The 17700-nt window shown below is 42.7% G+C and overlaps 2 protein-coding genes across 3 annotated transcripts in view; both read right to left on the bottom strand.

The window, feature by feature from the left end:
- Positions 1-1454: 1454 nt before the first annotated feature.
- Positions 1455-8961, bottom strand: LOC102313726 (folylpolyglutamate synthase, mitochondrial). The gene is made up of 15 exons (XM_014341330.2): positions 8845-8961; positions 8218-8337; positions 8057-8110; positions 7455-7519; positions 6938-7052; positions 4383-4460; positions 4055-4116; positions 3542-3644; positions 3383-3460; positions 3155-3302; positions 2948-3031; positions 2716-2866; positions 2468-2543; positions 2298-2358; positions 1455-2049 (listed from the first exon to the last, which is right to left on the bottom strand). The coding sequence occupies exons 1-15, from the start codon at positions 8857-8859 to the stop codon at positions 1670-1672; spliced, it is 1590 nt and encodes a 529-aa protein (XP_014196816.1). The 5' UTR covers positions 8860-8961; the 3' UTR covers positions 1455-1669.
- A 2470-nt stretch (positions 8962-11431) lies between these two features.
- The window catches only part of LOC102311139 (folylpolyglutamate synthase, mitochondrial), a 22060-nt gene continuing 15791 nt past the window's right edge, over positions 11432-17700 (bottom strand). The window contains exons 4-15 of one of the 2 annotated variants that reach the window (XM_005946230.3): positions 17580-17644; positions 17010-17124; positions 16284-16361; positions 16049-16110; positions 15054-15156; positions 14900-14977; positions 14673-14820; positions 13908-13994; positions 13678-13828; positions 13469-13544; positions 13306-13372; positions 11432-12611 (exon numbers count right to left, since the gene is read on the bottom strand). In XM_005946230.3, the coding sequence (XP_005946292.1) occupies positions 12235-12611; positions 13306-13372; positions 13469-13544; positions 13678-13828; positions 13908-13994; positions 14673-14820; positions 14900-14977; positions 15054-15156; positions 16049-16110; positions 16284-16361; positions 17010-17124; positions 17580-17644 (1407 nt within the window). In that variant the 3' untranslated portion in view covers positions 11432-12234. The remainder of the gene's footprint in view (positions 12612-13305; positions 13373-13468; positions 13545-13677; positions 13829-13907; positions 13995-14672; positions 14821-14899; positions 14978-15053; positions 15157-16048; positions 16111-16283; positions 16362-17009; positions 17125-17579; positions 17645-17700) is intronic. The other variant, XM_005946231.3, reaches the window with a different exon arrangement.

The following is a 17700-nucleotide window of genomic DNA, read 5'->3' as shown; positions in this document are numbered from 1 at the left end:
AGTATCGATGCGTAGCCCCTTTTACGACACCCAGTGATCTCACATTACTTCATCCAGCTGTACTAATCGTCAACAGCAGGTGTGTTCGGAGAACCGGATTAGCGAGCTCACGGTTAGCGCGATGGTTTGGTCTTGGATGTAGTAAGCGACGTACGAAGAACGGGCCCCTGGACCAAGAAATAGATCCTGGATACGTGGAGCTAGTTTCAGAGTGCAGGGCCGTGCTCTGAAGCTGCTTTTATGTCTCAGGGTAAAGAAAACTATTTGTTTCTACACTACATGAAAAGTTTGGACTTACCTTCAGGACTTGATTTCTGTTTTGTTTTTGTTTTTTCTTTTACCTTATTTTATATTGTGCCGTTTTGTCGTGGTTGCTTTGGTTTAGAAGCTTCAACCTTTTTGTTTTCCCCCATCACTACTTTTAATGTACCACCTCAGTATTACCCCACATCATGTGTGGAACATGTTTTGTTTTCTTCTTTTTTTGCACCTGTTTGGTACCTTTTAATTTTCCCATTGCATTTTTTGCTTTAGGTTTGTTCCCTGTGTTGATTTGTTTTTTAGTGTTTTGTACTTTTGAACCACTTGTTTTTTTAATCAGTTGATTATTTCAGATTCTTTTCTAGTCTGTGTGTTTTTGGAAGCATGTGTGTTTGTGTTGTGCATTTTTGCCAGTAACCCAGAACCCAGATTTGATCCATTGTTACCCAGTTGTTACTCGGGGTCCTTTTCCACTTTTCTGTCTTCAGCGCTGCCGACAAACAGGGTTTAATATTTAATGAGGTTCAGTTTAGAGTGAGTTAAGAAGAGTTTCAGAACTAAGCATTCATATGACTGTTTTGCACAAATGTTTAATGTGAGTATGTGTTTGAGTGTCCACTGTGGTTCAGATGTAGAGCAGAATTGTCTAATTTCAGGAAGTTAACCACAGGCACAGCATGGTATCTAGTATAGTGGAGTGTTTAAAGACCTTGCAAATAGGAGGCTGAGGTACAACTCCTTGATGGAGATGACGCTCTGTCCTTTCTTAAATGTTCGCATTCATACTGTAAGCACTTTTTGAACCAGCTCAGCATTTCAGGTTCACCCATCGGATTTCCAAAAAGAGAAGCTTGACGCATCGCTGCAGAGAACATGCAGTCTGCATGCCTTGGTGCTTGAATTTATACACCTGTGGTCATGGAAGTAATTGGAACACCTGAATTCAATCATTTGGATGGGTGAATGAAAATGTTTGCCGATCAGCAGAATGTCATCTTACATTCGTGTATCACAGCATATAGTCCAGTTTCATGTTTACTCTGATCAAATACTGGGATTCAAGGTCAAAATGACCCATAGACTCCAGCTTGCAAAACTCTGTGACTTGGAACCAACGAGGAAGCCGATGCATTTAGTGATGCAAATAAGAGAAAAGTGTTGAAGGCAACATTACCCAGTCTGTGATCAAAAACTTTACATTTTAAAAGATCATTTATTTGCAATCCAGTCACACTTAGAAACTTGAGTTTTGGCCACTGTTACAAAAATATACGCAAAAGTTACCTTCATACCATACAGAGAAAATAATCAGATTCAGGAAAATAAGTGTAGAAAAACTAACACCACACCCAACCCTCTTCCCTAGAAGCAAATCCCTCCCAGTTGTGCAAATAAAAAACACTTCTGTTCACTTGGAAGAAGCTGTGTCCAGGTGTTTGAGAGCTCCTCCCACCAGGTAAAGGCTTCCAGTGATGAGGACGTGGATCTCACTAGCTTCGCGGAGAGGAGCAGCTTTGGCCATGACACTTGGTTTAACCGGCAACGTCATCTTGGCCTGATCGGCCAGCACAGAGTCCCTGCCTTGTGTGATCCACTGGAGGGCGCTGAAGATGCATGGGAACACCAAGGTGTCCCCTCTGTGCTCAGGTAAATTAGGAAGCCTGTCCTCAATCAGCAATGGATTATCTCCATTGTCATCCAGGTGGTTATGGAGGCGCCAGATCCTCTCATTGTCCCAGCAGCGAGTCAGCATTTCCTCCACAGACATGTCAAACTTCTTCTCCTGTACTGAAGAAGGTGAAAGAATAAGTTCAAAGTTTTTGGCTCAGAATTATTCACTGGATAAAATCGTCTCTTCTTGCATAATCTGCATCTGGAAACACAGACTCCAACACAAACTCCACACAAGTAAACTATAAAAATGTGCTTCAGATAACATTAGATTACAACTGCACACTTCTGGACACCGATACTGTGTCCAGACTGATTTTATATAGAACGATCTATACAGGTGTAAACAGGTTCAGCAAACTCACTACTGGAGGTGCTGACTTCGGCAATGCATGGGCAGAACACAGCAAAGTCAAAGTGGCACGGCTGCAAAGAAACAAGACATGCGAAAAAAAAAAAGTTTTCAACTCTATACGTACTGTCACGTCCTTGCCAACATACCTACAAATGCATTCAGGTTCGAAGAACTACTCACCACCAGGAGTTTAAGGAAAGCAGCTGCGTCTCTCTCTCCTGTAACGTTGAACAGCAAAACTCTGGCCACAGGGCCACTGAAACACAAACACATCAAAGTGTCACATCACATAGCATTTGATGTAAAAATATTTCTGTAGATCCACCTACAATTGGAACACACACTCTGGTCCATTTTGTTAACAACAGAGACCGGACTAAATGTTTAAATTAAAAATTCTAGCACATCTTCTTTTTTTTTTAGCTCACCTGGCGTTCCTCTCGTGCTCAGCTGCAGTCTCTCTAAACCATTCAGAACAGGCCTGGATGCTGTGCAGGGTGTGAGCTCCATCCAGGAAGTAGGTGACCGCTCCATGTTTTAGGGTCTGGCTCCTGCCGGGCCACTCAGTATCTGCCAACCCTGAGACCAAACGCATTCACTGTTACATCAGCTGGCCCTGGGTGGGTCCTGTTGTTATCTCATTGGCTCTGCGGGACTCACCTTTCACCATCACGGGGCTGGGACTGAACGCAGTCGCCTGAAGCATCCCACCATTGTTAACAGTGCTACAGGGGAAGCTATTATCTGTTCAGAGAGGACAGGTACATTGAAGGTACAGTAACCAAAGCTTGCAGTTATTATTTGCGTTATTTTGTACTAATCATTTATTTATTTATTTCTGGATATATGTTTAAACATCAGCCCAACCTGGTAGACCCCTCATCTGAAGCCAGGTGTGACTCAGCTGGAGGGCGAGGGAGGCATTGGAGCGCTGGTGCTGCCCTGCAAGGCCCAGGTGCAAAGGTCCACATTCTGCCTGGTAGTCCTCCAGCTGTGGACACACCCACAGTGGACACTGCAACAACAGGTTAGCGAGAGTTATAGAAAGCTGAAGCTTCACTTTCCTGTGTGATGTGACTGAAAGTGGACTCCTACTCCGATCTCTTTGGCCCGCTCCTCGAGCACGGGCATGGCGTCCTCTGGCTGTCTGATGGTGAAGGCGGGGACTCCAGGCTGCAAACACAAAAATGCAGCATTACTAAAAGAATCACGCATTCAGACTGAAACAGTTACTCACTCCTAATGTGAACAGACCTTGTAGATGCCCGCTTTGTGCCAGGCGATCTGTTTGATGGTGTCTCCCAGAATATCAGTGTGGTCTATGTCCAGGAAGGAGATGCCACACACCCACGGCCTCCTGTTGAAACACGCAGGGGTCATAGTGACGACCGAGGCTGTACACTGAGCATGGCAGCAGACATAAACAGCAAGAAGTACTATAAGATGGCAAGATGGAAAAATCAACTACACCCCCCCACCCACCCACCCACACAACAATAAGAAAAATCTAATCCTATATAAATGAGAAATGTAAATAGTGTAAAAAACAATTTTTAACAGACGTAATTTTGAGAACATTAAAAATAATTTTGTATTTCAGCAAAAAGTGTAAGAAGACAGACTCCAGTGACTCTTATGACAAAGGCTTTTTAAATGTGTCCACTCGGTACCATTTTAGTTTATGTTTTGATTCGGAAGCTTTTCCATTGTTTGTGATATTTTGCATGTTATGCCAAAGACTTATGCTCTTCTAAGTTTACATCTCACCGTATTATGTTGGTGTTGTCGTACGCTCCGCCGATACCAACTTCAATCACAGCTAAATCCACCTGAGCAAAGAGGAAGAGCCATTTAGATCCAAGGAGTGTTTATAGTAAATAAGAACCATCTGTTGGTGAAATAAACAGGACTTTTTGTTCAAGTAAATCTGAGCTCTGAGAATTACACACAAGCTTTTCTTATACACATCCAGAGGGGCTCATTTCTGAAGAAACTTTTGAAATCTTATGTTAACTGCACCACTGCCTGTAGGGCAGATACATGCATACATAACATGTGTCATATAAACATTTTCTGGCTGCTTTTGACAATGTACCTTCTCCTGAAGGAAGATATGGAAGGCCAAGATGGTGAGGATACCAAAATATGTCGGCATCGTCCCTCCGTGAGCGTCCTGAGGAGGTTAAGGGGGAAAAAGTTATGACTCTTCAATCTGCTTGTTTATACACCAAAGCTGATATATTTTATCTAATTTTTTCTAAATGATCACATCAGGTCATAAGTCTGAGGGTTTTAATTGAATTAAATTTAAGATGTTACCTTTCCAATATGGTCTCAAATTTATTAAAAGTGATGGCTTCTTCTACTTCTCTTTTCAGCTGATTTTTTTCATGGTTCACCACAATGGGTCATCTGCCTCTATCTCACTCTATCCCAGCATCTTCCTCTTCATGTCCTCCTTCACTTCACCCATGAATCTTCCCTGTGGTCTTCCTCTTCTCCTCCTGCCTGGCAGGTCCATTTAATCATCCTTTGTCCAATATATCCTACGCTGTCCCTCTGATGACATTTTCTATCCTGCTCACTTTTAGGTAAATCTTAACATCATTTAAAGTTTCTTATCTTAAATTCCAGAGTTGAATATAGTTTTAAATCTTCTAGAAGTAACAGAAGTGAAGAAGGGGCTGGTTTAATTTCCATATCTAAAGCATGTCTGTATTATGTTAAAGAAATCAAAACTGTACTTTGAAGCAACACCGAGTTATACCACAAGATGGCGGAAAGAGTCATTGTAACCTTTACTAAAAAAGGCAAATCAAGCCTGGGAAAAGACAAAACCCCGCGAAGAAATTGCCCTAAAGCAGTGATTCTCAAACTGTGGTGCACGTACCACTAGTGGTACTTGGGCTTTCTCTGGTGGTACGCGGAAAATCTCCAATTTTTTTTAAAGATTAAATAATATACCATTGTGGAGGTATGCAAAGACGACACGACAGTTCCTGAGGCTCTTCTGGGAGCCGGAGTCAACCAGAAAACGCCTCCCAGAGTGTGAGTCCTCTATGAAGAGCAGCCTTTTGGAGGCCCCCAGGAGAATTGGTGGGGGGGTGTGGGAGATGCCGTCAATGAGTCAGGAACTACTGCCTGGATGCAATCCGCTTCTTCTGCGAGTGAGCGGTAATCCTTCGCGGACCGCAGCAGCACCGGCATCTGTCGGAGGAAGACGTGAGTGAAGAGGAATCCGCTGTCATCCATTCCTGGCAAGGACAGCGTGCTCTCCATGAGCTCGAGAGCGGTACCATCACCAAGGTCCGAGAGAGAGAGGAGCTTCTCGGCCTGCATTGGAGAGGGAGTAGCGCCGTAGCAGCAGCGGCTTGAGAGAGGTGTATTTCCCTTGTGTGGTGGGATCCCGGAGGAGGGTCATTGCACGGCGAAAATTAAAACGTACAGTTTTGCCATCACTTCCGACATAAATGAAGACAGAAAACTAAACAGCTGTGACATTTGTAGGGTTACTGAAGTTGGGCTAGCTGGTATAATGATGTGCTACGTGGTAGCTAGCTACACAGCTATGGTTAGCATAATATGAACACAGTGAAGCTGGAGGCTGAACGCTAACTTTTATCCACTAGATAAAAGTTAACGTGAGGGTTCCTGATGGTTAGGGACAAATGCAATCGCATGTCAGGATGCTGTAAACGGACCAAACTTCAGTCAGGAGAACAACAGCAATGTAAGGTTAGTCATTAACATACTGCTGCATGGGCTGGGCTGTAGTTACATTGTAAGGTTTTAAAAACTGAGCTTTAAAATGAATAGTGATGCTAAAACCCGAGAGAGGCCGACAGTGATCACTGACTTTTTTTAGGGGCTTGTTCAGATTAAAGAACACAATACAAAGCATTAAAACATGTTAAAAACACAACAGCCTTAATAAAAGCAGAGTAGTTTGGACCCAGAAGCAGGGTTCATCAGGTCATCACTTAAAGATTGGATATCCCACCATGTTTTAATGCAGTACAGTTGTTGTTATTATTATCACTCGTCACATCTTATTTATGACAGTTAAAATAAATAACATTCATATAAGAAATAAAATTGTCTGTGTAAACTGTATGTAGTGTTAAACAGGCCTATACTACTGCACTTTAATGTCGGTCATAAGGGTGGTACTTCAGGAGCCATATATTTTATGAGGTGGTACTCATTGTGAAAAGTTTTAGAACCACTGCCCTAAAGGAGTAAAGACAAATTAAAAAGTGAAAAAAAAAACACAAAACAAAACAAAACAGCAGAACATGACTGAAAACTTTTCAACAAACCCAACGATACAAGCCTGCCCCCTGGTGGTCAAAGCTCTGGTAAAAATTTGTGGAGGGTAATTAGAGAAAGTACCTTTAACAGCTTTGAATCCACATTAGAAGGTCAGTTCATCCCCAAAAGTTAATTTACATCATTTCCCTCTTCAATTTAGAAAGGTTTGGTGCAATTTGCCCAGTTTTAGAGATATTATTTCTATGACACGACTTGGGTTCTCGGGTTGGCAGGTTATTACCAGAACCAGATCACCATAGGGTGTGTCACATCTGGTCCAGTGGATGGGGCAGTGTCAAGTGGCATTTTAGTTTTCTGTTTTTCTCTTTTCACACCTACCTTAGTTTCCTCGAGCCGTCTATATATCTGCCAGAAGTATTTGGTGAAGAGCTCTTTTCTGATTGGCTGCCCGTTGATCCGAATCCTCTCTGTGACTTGGACCAAATGTGGAGAGCTGCACCCAAGAAGAATATTTCAAGCCTGTTATTACCTGTCAGTCTCTCCATCTAATTCCTCCTGTGTGTGTGTGTTTATGTTCAAACTGCTCAAAATATCAGAGTAATATCAGAGTAATCTGATTACAAAAACTAAACAACCCATTTTACTATTCAGACTACTCGAGAAGAGCACAACCCCAACATCTGGACAGCTGTTACGTTCAAATGTAGAAATAACAAAAGACTTTATAGCTGAGTATGGGTGTGTATTTGTGTTTTATAGCTTATTTAAACCTTTCCAAGGACTGCACAGAAATCTGAAACAAAGCACGTTTTTATGCAATAACACTGCAGTAAGCACCTGATTCAGTAAGCACCTGATTCAGTAAACACCTGATTCAGTAAACACCATGGTTTACCTGAAAAATCCTGTGCGGAAGCCATAATTTCTTAAAATCTGCTCAGTGAACGCACACGTCGAGCCCTGAAAGACAAACAGTCATCATCTGGATTCATGATGTAAATGTGTGTTATACATAATTTAATTAAAGCCAGGATCTTATATACCACACACTCATCTCACATAGCTTTTATATTCTGATTTTCACACAGCACATTATTTGTTTCAGAGATTTTTATTTATTTGTTTATTTAGAAGATTTCTGAAGAGATTTCTGTGTGTTAACATGAGGCCATTCTTATGTGTGCCCTTTGTCCTGTCTTCCTCCCCTCACCCCCAACCGGTTGAGGCAGATGGCTGCTCCTCCCTGAACCTGGTTCTGCCGGACGTTTCTTCCTGTTGAAAGGGAGTTTTTCCTTCCCACTGTTGCCCAGTGCTTCATCAAAGAGGTTTTGTCTGATTGTTGGGGTTTCTCTGTATTATTGTAGGGTTTTACCTTGCAGTATAAAGCCCCCTGTGGTGTGATTTGGTGTTATATAAATCAAATTGAACTGAACTTAATTCTAATTACTCCACAGAACGGGCCTTTCTGATATAAAGAACACCTAAATGTCAGCTCACCTTGCCCTTTGTTCCGGTCACATGAATGATATTGAGACGGTCAAGTTCATCCACCTTTGATATGCATACAAGCACAGACATCTTGTTCAGTTAAGACTGAAGGTGATAATTACTGTGACTGTGTGTAATCTCTGATGTCACTGCTGCTTTGATTGGCTCACCGTGAGGCCCGCTCGTTCCAGGAAGCCTCTCATGGTCTTTAGCTGCAGGTGACGTTTGCTCTTTAGCTCCTTCAGGGCGGTAGCATAGGGCTGCAACGTGTTTAGGGTGGAGATGGTGTCCTGTGGTAAACGTACAAAAGGAAGGACAGAAAAGTTCAAAAGTAACAAAAATGTGTCATCTGTACAGAAAAATGTCTGCATGAAATGATGAGAATCAGGATGTCAGGACAGTCTGATTGAAATGTAAATCAAATGGTGATAGAAAGTGAAAGAGTCTCTGTTTTCCTACTAGATTTTAGGAGGGGAAAGGGAACCTTTCCAAAAAGAGAACCAAGGAATGATTCATGCTTCATGATCAGCAAGTTGAAAAAGAAAAATTGTGAAAAAAGAAAAAAATAATAATAATGATATATTTTTTTAAAACAAGATTTTTCTTCTCTGGAGGTTCCAGAATATTTGCCAGTGCAGAATTCCCCCACAGATTTCAGACTTTTGGAGAACCGTGTCCCTCTCCAATAACAAAAACCCCTGGACAGCACCAGCCTTTGCCTTGAAGCAGCAGCTCCACAGTCACAATAATAGAACAGCTGCTATAAAACACTAAAACAGAAGAAAACCTCAGCTTACCGTTTCTGTATCCATGGCGGCTCTGCTTCAGTCTGACACCGTTGTGTCAGTTTCTGTTACAGCAGGTATGCACTTGTCCGTCCGCTTTAAAACCCCGCCTCTGTCTTTGGGGCTTTCAGATATTTATCACCTTAGAAAAGCATCATTTTTGCCCAAGGCATGTAGTAAAAGGATGTAAGAATATTTTCACGTATCTCTACTTGAGGATTTATTTTTTTGTCAACCTTTTATTTTTACTCTTTACATTTTCAAATCAGGCTCATTACTTTAGCTTTAATTCATTTGAGGGAAGTTTTTATTGTGAGTCTTCAAACTGATGTGAGGTTAAAAGAAGGTAACAATAACAAATAGATACATTTATTAGTTTAGCCATCAGCGAGGCATCTCACATTCAAAAAGATGAAAGAGGCAAAAACCCCACATCACTTATGCATTATCATAGCACCATAAACTCGGGGTTTGAATTAGGTTGGGATGATCCTGAACGGCACTTTTGGTGCATGTTGATAAGCTGTGTTTGCAGTACAGCGTTGAAGAGGAGCAATCATAAAGGGAGTAACGTTTTCTAGCGGCAGGTAATTTTAAACGTTTCTATCAGCTCAACAAAAATCAGCAAGCACACAAACTGTTAGTCACACCGTGTCTGCGAGGTAAAGGTCCAGCTGCTGGATTTCACAAAATGAGAGCTAACTTCACTCAGAGATGGAGAAAGACGTAAGAAAGACAGGACAGGAGAGGAAGAAGATGGGTTAGATTTAAAGGTAAGGGCTGCTCAGTGACATTTGATAATCTGTAAATTTAAAGATTGCATGTTAGTCCTAATTTTTAAATCAGATATCAGGTCTGTATGGTGTGAAGTTTTATACTGTTTCATTTTGTAAAACGTCCTGCAAAACAAGCTGAGATCTACAGCTTTGTTTTATTCAAAGGTTGTGTGAAAATGCTGTGCAGTTTAGTGCTGGATAAACAGTAGTTTGCACTATTGTGATGGATTCACATAAAGCTCTGAGCTCCTGGTCAGAGTTCGGTTACACAGCAGAGATGAATTCAAACTTAAGCTGATGATGAGATTCACTCACTGAATTTAACTGTATGCTGTGAGTGTAGGGGAAGGACATCAGCCCAGATAGCTTGTGAAATATTTTTGAATTTAACTGTGATAACAGGCTGTGCACTAAGACCATCTGCTGGAGCTCACAGTAGAAATGATTGAGCAGCAATTCTTGTCCCCACACTGAGCTACTAGAACTGAACTTGGGGTTCCTCCACCTGCTGAACCCCACTTATACTTCCATGCATTAATATTATTTTATTATTACATTAATACAGCATGAGGTTGTTAGCTTTGCATAATAATATCCGATAGCATTGTCCTTTAAACAGCTACTTTTTACTTAATTACTTTAAGTACATTTCAGAGCCGGTACTTTTTCACTTTTAGTTGAGAAAAGAAGTTGACTTTCACCAGGGCATTTTTTTTAAACACATATCTTCACTTCACAGTAAAGAATGTGTGTGTTATAGCGTTTAAGGTGTGGAAGCATATAGTGACTGACAGATCTCTACTCTTTGTGGCATTTTTCTAACCCGACAAACCGGATGAATCCCGGGGGGAAAAAAAAAACCTCCCCAAGAAGTTTCTTTGTTGTTTTTAGGAATTTATTTCCGTTTAATTTAATTTACCCTCCTGAGTCTGAATAACATCACTCTTTTGGACCATCCTACATGTTCCCCTGATCTAAATCCAATCGAGAACCTTTGGGGATGGATGGCAAAAGTTTACAAAAATGGACAACTCATTCCCGAGTTCATGTTTGGAACTTTGATTTCTGTTTTTTGGGGGGGCGGGGGGTTATGGGTGTTTTTTGGGAGTGTGGTCCTAAACTTTTGATCAGCTGTAAAAAGCTTGTTTCAGTTGACTGCATGCTCAAAAAAAATTTTGGTCACTCCCATTTCTTCTTGTCGAATATGGTTTTATGACATTTTTCAAATGCGTCATAATATATACACATACATATACACACACGTGTGTGTGTGTGTGTGTGTGTGTGTGTGTGTTTTTTTTTCATGGTGATTTCTTTCTTTCAGTAAATGGTAAATGACCTGTATTTGTATAGCGCTTTTACTAGTCCCCCACTAAGGACCCCAAAGCGCTTTACACACCCAACTCATCCACACCATTCACACACTGGTGAGGCAAGCTACAGTAGCACAGCTGCTGGGCAGACTGACAGAAGGCTGAATTAGGCTGCCTTTATTTATCTTAAAAACCAACACCCTCTGAGCACCCAGTTCTAAGAATTGCACTAATTCTTCAGTGAAGGTAAAGATGTTTCTGCTCAGTGCAGCAAGATGGTCTAGTTCTAGTTCATCCTGTTAAACTGTAGTGAAGGCGTGCGGGGGGGGGGGGGGGGGGCCTCGCTTAACTTTTCTGTTAAATTCACTGCACATCACTGATGTACAGGTTGTATATTCACAAACCTTGCATACGGTATCAAGTGGTCCTGTTCTTTGGAATGAGCTACCTGCTGATTTCAGATCAGTTAATAGTGTGTCTGTATTAATAATAGGAGACAGCTCACAGGTGTTGTTTTGTAACCATTTTTATTGTGGATCACACTGCGGAGACGTGGACTGTGTCTGTAAAACATTTCCCATCAGCAGGACCAAGAAGGACACCAAAGTTTTAAACCATGGTTGGCACAACGTCTGCATAAACTAACCGGCTCAGTTTTTAAAGATGTGAGCGGATTCCATCGTAGAGCTTCCACAGAAGTGAATTTCAGGTGAAACTTAAAACAGTGATGTTCATTTTGTGCTCATAAAAGTCAGAGTCTGAACGGATATGGCTGAAGGGCTTAACCTTTTAGCTTTAAATACACCGACTGCATGTGTCACAGTCTGACCATGAAGTTAAATTAAGGCGCATTTAAATAAGACGTAGAAACGCAACACTGATTTTAAACTCGTGAATCCACCAGATTTATACATTTACAAAGAGGAGGCCACATGTACGAAGCACACTGTGCAGCCAAAGTGACACAATAAAGGAAAATGTGCAAATATTTCTCAATTTTTAAAGATCTCTGAAATGTGATAATTAAACGTTCCCAACAGGGTCAGAAACAATTAATGCAGTTTAAATCATTCCGTTTGACCAGCTCAGCTCTTTGTAGCGTCTACAGCTCATGTAAACACATCTGGCTTCAAGTAAGACTGAAGACACTCTGGAGCGTCTGCGCTGTAAGGCTCAGGGTGAAGCTGGAGCTGCCTCAGTCCTCATAATTAGCTCTCAGAGAAACAAATCCCCAAGTCTGAAATGTTAAAAGCATGAAAAACCTTCTTCTGTCCAGGTAAGTTTCCCACAGTAGTGTAAACATGTGCAAATGGTCACTTAGAGGAAGCTGGGTCCAGGTGTTTGAGAGCTCCTCCCACCAGGTGGAGGCTTCCGGTGATGAGGACGTGGATCTCGGCGGCCTCACGGAGGGGAGCGGCTTTGGCCGTGACACTCTGTTTAACCGGCAATGTCGACTTGGCCGGGTCGGCCAGCACAGAGTCCCTGCCTTGCGTGATCCACTGGAGGGCGCTGAGGATGCACGGGAACACCAAGGTGTCCCCTCTGTGCTCAGGTAAACGAGGAAGACTGTCCTGGATCAGCAGCTGGGTGCCTTCATTATCACCCAGCCGGTTATGAAGGCGCCAGCTCCTCTCGTTGTCCAAGCAGCGAGTCAGCATGTTCTCCACTGACACGTTGAAGTTCTGCTGGTCTGAGAAGGAAACAACAAGTCCAATAAATCCTGTGTATAGAAATCTGCAGGAAGAGGTTAAGACTAAATTCTTGCTCCATGCCCTTACTGAACTCTTCCTGCACCCGAGTTTTGTTTTTGGCCCTCGTTAGCTGTCAGCAGCCTCCGGAGTCCAACAAGCCAACTAAGACTATCCTCAACAGCTTCTTTTATCTCTGGCATCTGGCAGTAGAGTGGACCATGTTCCACACCTATGTCCCAGTCAGTTTCCTGGACTGAGACACTCCTAGTGCATCCTCACTATACCATGTGATTACACCAGGCCTGTCCAGCATCATGTCCCACTACCTGATCTAACAGCACCACCAGCTCAGCTCCCCGACTGTTCTAGACATGTGAGGTCTGATCGAGAGTCGAACGAGTGTGTCCTGGTGTTCTTTTGGACACCTTGATGCTCGATCATTATGTTTATCATTAACACACCGCATGCACAGGCTGTCACTCCTGAACGTGCCATGTTAGGTTTCACTCCCACTGTGCAGGTGAACATTAACCCTTTCCCCCTTGAAAGCCAACTGGGAGTAACCTTGAAGCCCTTTCCTGAACAGAGTGGTTTCAAGCTGCTTATGAACAAAATGACTGAACGTATCTCTATCGAGAGAGAGAAGTTTCTTTATTCTCCTTTCAGAAACTCCATCCCATTCAGAGTACTCACCTGCGTTACAGGAAGCAATGGCTTCAGTGATGTTTGGGCAAAAGACAGCAAAGTCAAAGTGACACGTCTGAGAGAGAGAGGAAAAAAAAAGGGCAGAAGAATTATTTATAGGGGTCGGTTCCTCTCTACATGAATGTGTGCGTATTAAAGTAGCTGTACTCACCACCAGCAGTTTCAGCATGGCAGCCGAGTCTCTCTCTCCTGTCGCGTTGAACAGCAGCACTCTGGCCACAGCTCCACTAAAACAAACATGTTGAGGCATCAAATCAGCATGTGAAGTACAAACCTTCCTGCAGAAACACTTCTAGGATTTAAAGAGAGCGTGGCTGTCTGAGGTGGTCTTTGACACACAGTTTAACAAGTCTTGCTCACCTGGCGCTCCTCTCGTGCTCAGCTGCAGTCTCTCGGAACCACTGAACGCAGGCCTGCATGCTGCGCATGGTGTGAGCTCCATCCAGGAAGTAAGTCACCTCTTCATGCTTCAGGGTCTGGGTCCTGCCGGGCCACTTAGCATCTGCCAGCCCTGAGAGCAAACACACACAGTTCCCTCACTGAATGACAATCTGGTTGTAATGGCAGCTGACTGGCTCAGCAGGACTCACCTTTAACTATGATGGGGCTGGGACTGAACACAGGCGCCTGAAGTGTACAGTTGTTTTCAACAGTGGTGACGGGAAAGCTGTGATCTGCTGAGAGAGGACAGGTTTCTATTAACACTCTCGTCACCTAACCCCTTCACTCACACCCCTAAAGAAAGTCCCGTTTGCAACAAGCCATGAAGGGAGCACAGCAAACACATGGAAGCAGGAATCTTTTGACCTACTTCCAAACGCTGTGTGTGGTGGGTACATAACACTGCATGTGAACCTGAACACACCATCTCCTCTGAAGCATGATGGAGGCAGTGTCATAGATAGATGGAGCTAAAATACAGGCAGGGATTTAGGCAGGATCTTTACATCCGAGTCCTGTAAGTTATATACTGTGGATCTCATCATGCAAACCTGTCCTCACCCTGTGAACCTCAAGTTCCCCCTTCACCTTTGTCAGTTTTATTTAGATTTTTCTGACTTCTTCAGCAACTTTTTGAAAGCACAACAGACATCAGCCACTTTCTGCCACAGAAGCACTTTGTTTGCTCTTTGTTTGTGCCCTCTTCAGTGAGTGACAGCAGCACGATCTGTTTACCGTGAGGCAGCTGACATCAATGTAGACCAACTCCTCTCACTGATTTTACATTTAAAAAAATTAATAAAAGAAAAAGAAAAAGAAAATCACGGTTCAGCTACGTGGTTTCGAGGCTCAGGCAGTATTCAATTTATGTACATTTGGGATATTTAGGATTTATGTATAAACGTTAATCACACCTGGTAAGCACCTCCTCTGAAGCCAGGTGTGACTCAGCTGGAGGGCGAGGGAGGCGTTGGAGCACTGGTGCTGCCCTGCAAGGCCCAGCTGCAAAGGTCCACAGTCCACTTGGTAGTCCTCCAGCTGTGGACACACCCACAGTGGGCACTGCGACAACAGTTAGAGCATGTTAGATAAAACTGAAGCTTCATTTTTCTGTGTGATGTGACTGAAAGTGGACTCCTACTCTGATCTCTTTGGCCCGCTCCTTGAGCACGGGCATGGCGCCCCCTGGCTGTCTGACGGTGAAGGCGGGGACTCCAGGCTGCAAACACAATAATGCAGAGTTACAAACAGGAACTAAAAAGAAATAACAGGTTCAAGCTGAACCACAGACACACCTTGAAGATGCCTCCTTTCTGCCATGCGATCTTCTCGACGGTGTCTCCGAGAATCTGAGTGTGATCTATGCCCAGAGAGGAGATGCCACACACCCACGGCCTCCTGTGGAACCGCACAGGGCGAGAAACGCTGGTTAAAAGCGCCTCAAAGTTTTTCAAGCGACTATAAAGTGTTTTTTATTCTACCTCATGAAAGACGAATTGTAAAAGTAATGCTAATAATAAACACATGAAAAAGAAGTCTAACCATATAAATGAAGACTAGTCTACTTTTTGCCCCCAATTTTTCCTCCAAGTCTTTTTAAGGTCTGTGGCACTCACTGCCTTTAGATTAGGACTCAAATCGCACACGATCACGTGTTAATTTTACCTTCAGGCTCACTGCACTGTTCTAATAAACCAAGTGCACAAAATGCTGCACGTTTGCATTTCTTGTCAGAAGCATATTACCTGCATGACTGCACACACTCCTATAGTCAGCAGAGCCCAGTTAAACCAAGAGATGTGTGTGCTGCAGAGGCTTCCTGATGGTAGAATATTTTGGCATTCATTTTCTGATGACATAATTAACTCCAGGTAGCCATGTTCTTTGTTAGATAACTGCAATGAAACTGCAGTGAAAATGTTGATGCCTGTCTGAGAACAGTGTATAAAGTATGTAGTGAGGGGTGTTACAGCCTTTAAACATATATAATAATTGTAAAAATTAAAGCTGACTACTTGGATTTTACCTGTCACAGGTTATTTTTAGAACGTAACTCCTGCGATAAACAAGGGACCGCTGTATCACACACATATTCCTTTCTATCAAAGGTACACACCAGTGTGCACAATCAGAGCCATAGCACCACATGCTAATGTTTATTCACCATGAGCCTGGCAGTGGGCCCATTTTACAAGTGCTCAGTTTGTGCTAGAAACAAAAACTCCCTGTGGCCTGTATTATACTCTTGTATGAGTTTCATTGAAACTCAAGTTTCAATGAAGAATCTCACCTTATGATGTTGGTGCAGTCGTACGCGCCGCCTATACCAACTTCAATCACAGCTAAATCCACCTGAGCAAAGACAAGAGCTGTTTAGATCCAAAGAAAACACCAGGAGTAAATCTGAGCTTTAAACTTCACTGACAAAGGAAACTGCACAGGTGTCTGTATTTAAGGCACATTAATACCACTTAAGTGAGGAATAATTTTTTTTAAGTGTGTTTATTGGCTGTCTCTGGAGTTACCTTCTCTTGGAGGAAGACATGGAAGGCCAAGATGGTGAGGAAGCGGAAATACGCCGGCATCGTTCCTCCGTGGGCATCCTGAGGGGATCGAAGAGAGAAAGACAGACTGCCTGATTACAGCCAAAAGATAAAATAATGAACTTTCTGATCCATAATTCTAATCTTCAAGTCAAGTCAAGAAAGCCTTTGGCACATGCAAGTTGCCCTGCAGCGAAATGGGACCCCCCTCGACCGACCTTATATACACAGCACAGACATCACATGGGGAGACAGGTCGTATTATGGAAAATCTTGGCTATTTAATGCAGTTATTGCACAGAACACAACCTATAATAATCAGAATGAATAATAATAATAATCATCATCATCATCATCATCATCATCAATAATAACCTTGGCAGGGACCAGCAGATGGAGAAAAACACTTATCTGAAATAAGAACTAGGAGTTTTTAAAAAAAGCAAAAATTAAAAGGACAAAATTAAATGAAATAAATAAAACTGCTTTTCTGATTCTGTGGGAAACCTGCAGCTGCGTGACCAACACGTGCTGCCCGTCACATGAGGCTCACGCTCATCCTGACACGAGGAGCCTCATTTTAAAACCAACTCAATTACAACCTGTGACACAGATTATACACACACACACACACACACACACACACACACACACACACACGCGCGCACTATGGTCAGTGACTGTCTGCGCTCCCGTTTTCAGACCCACCTTTGTTTCATCGAGTCGCCCGTAAACCTGCCAGAAATATTTAGTGAAGAGGTCTTTCCCGATTGGCTGTCCGTTGATCCGAATCCTCTCCCTGACCTGCACCAGATGTGGAGAGCTGCACACAAACGCGCAGCTTCAGACACAAACACTTCAACACAACCAGTTGAACCAACATTACACACCTGCACCCCCCCGCATCATCAATATGATCACATTTTGAAGAGCTTCAGAGGAGCTCACAAATGGTCACTAACTTCATTTTCCTTTCCATTTTCTCTTTTTGTTTATTTTGTTTTTGGAGAGGCGTGCATGTCTCGCCAAAAAAAACAACAACAAAAAAACAAAACAAAAAAAAAAACCCTGCAACATGTAGATGTTGTTCACAATTTACGATCTGGACCAGCTCTGCAGTTCGGGAGGGAAAGGGCAGTGATCCTTCATGGCTAATTATGGATTTTATTTCTTATTAAGTCTTGTGTGTACATCCCAAAAAGCTGCAACACATCTTTAATCTTACATGGTGGATGCTTTAAGTCAAAAAATAAGAATAAAAGTTAGATTTGAGTTTACCTGTAAAATCCTGTGCGGAAGCCATAATTTCTTAAAATCTGCTCAGTGAACGCGCATGTCGAGCCCTGAAAGACAAAACAGTCATCGCTGGGTTTTTCCATCGGGACAGAACAGCACTTTG

This window comes from Haplochromis burtoni, unplaced genomic scaffold (genome assembly GCF_018398535.1).
Source record: "Haplochromis burtoni strain Fernald_Lab_line unplaced genomic scaffold, NCSU_Asbu1 Contig_469, whole genome shotgun sequence".
NCBI lineage: Eukaryota > Metazoa > Chordata > Actinopteri > Cichliformes > Cichlidae > Haplochromis > Haplochromis burtoni.
This window is presented reverse-complemented; position numbering and strand designations above follow the sequence as displayed.

Excerpts from the sequence above, each read along its gene's own strand:
- LOC102313726 (XM_014341330.2), bottom strand. Across the intron at positions 7,053-7,454 it reads TTCCGCACAGGATTTTTCAG|CTCTCCACATTTGGTCCAAG; the intron begins GTAAACCATGGT and ends TCTTGGGTGCAG. Across the intron at positions 4,117-4,382 it reads ATATCTTCCTTCAGGAGAAG|GTGGATTTAGCTGTGATTGA; the intron begins GTACATTGTCAA and ends CTCTTTGCTCAG.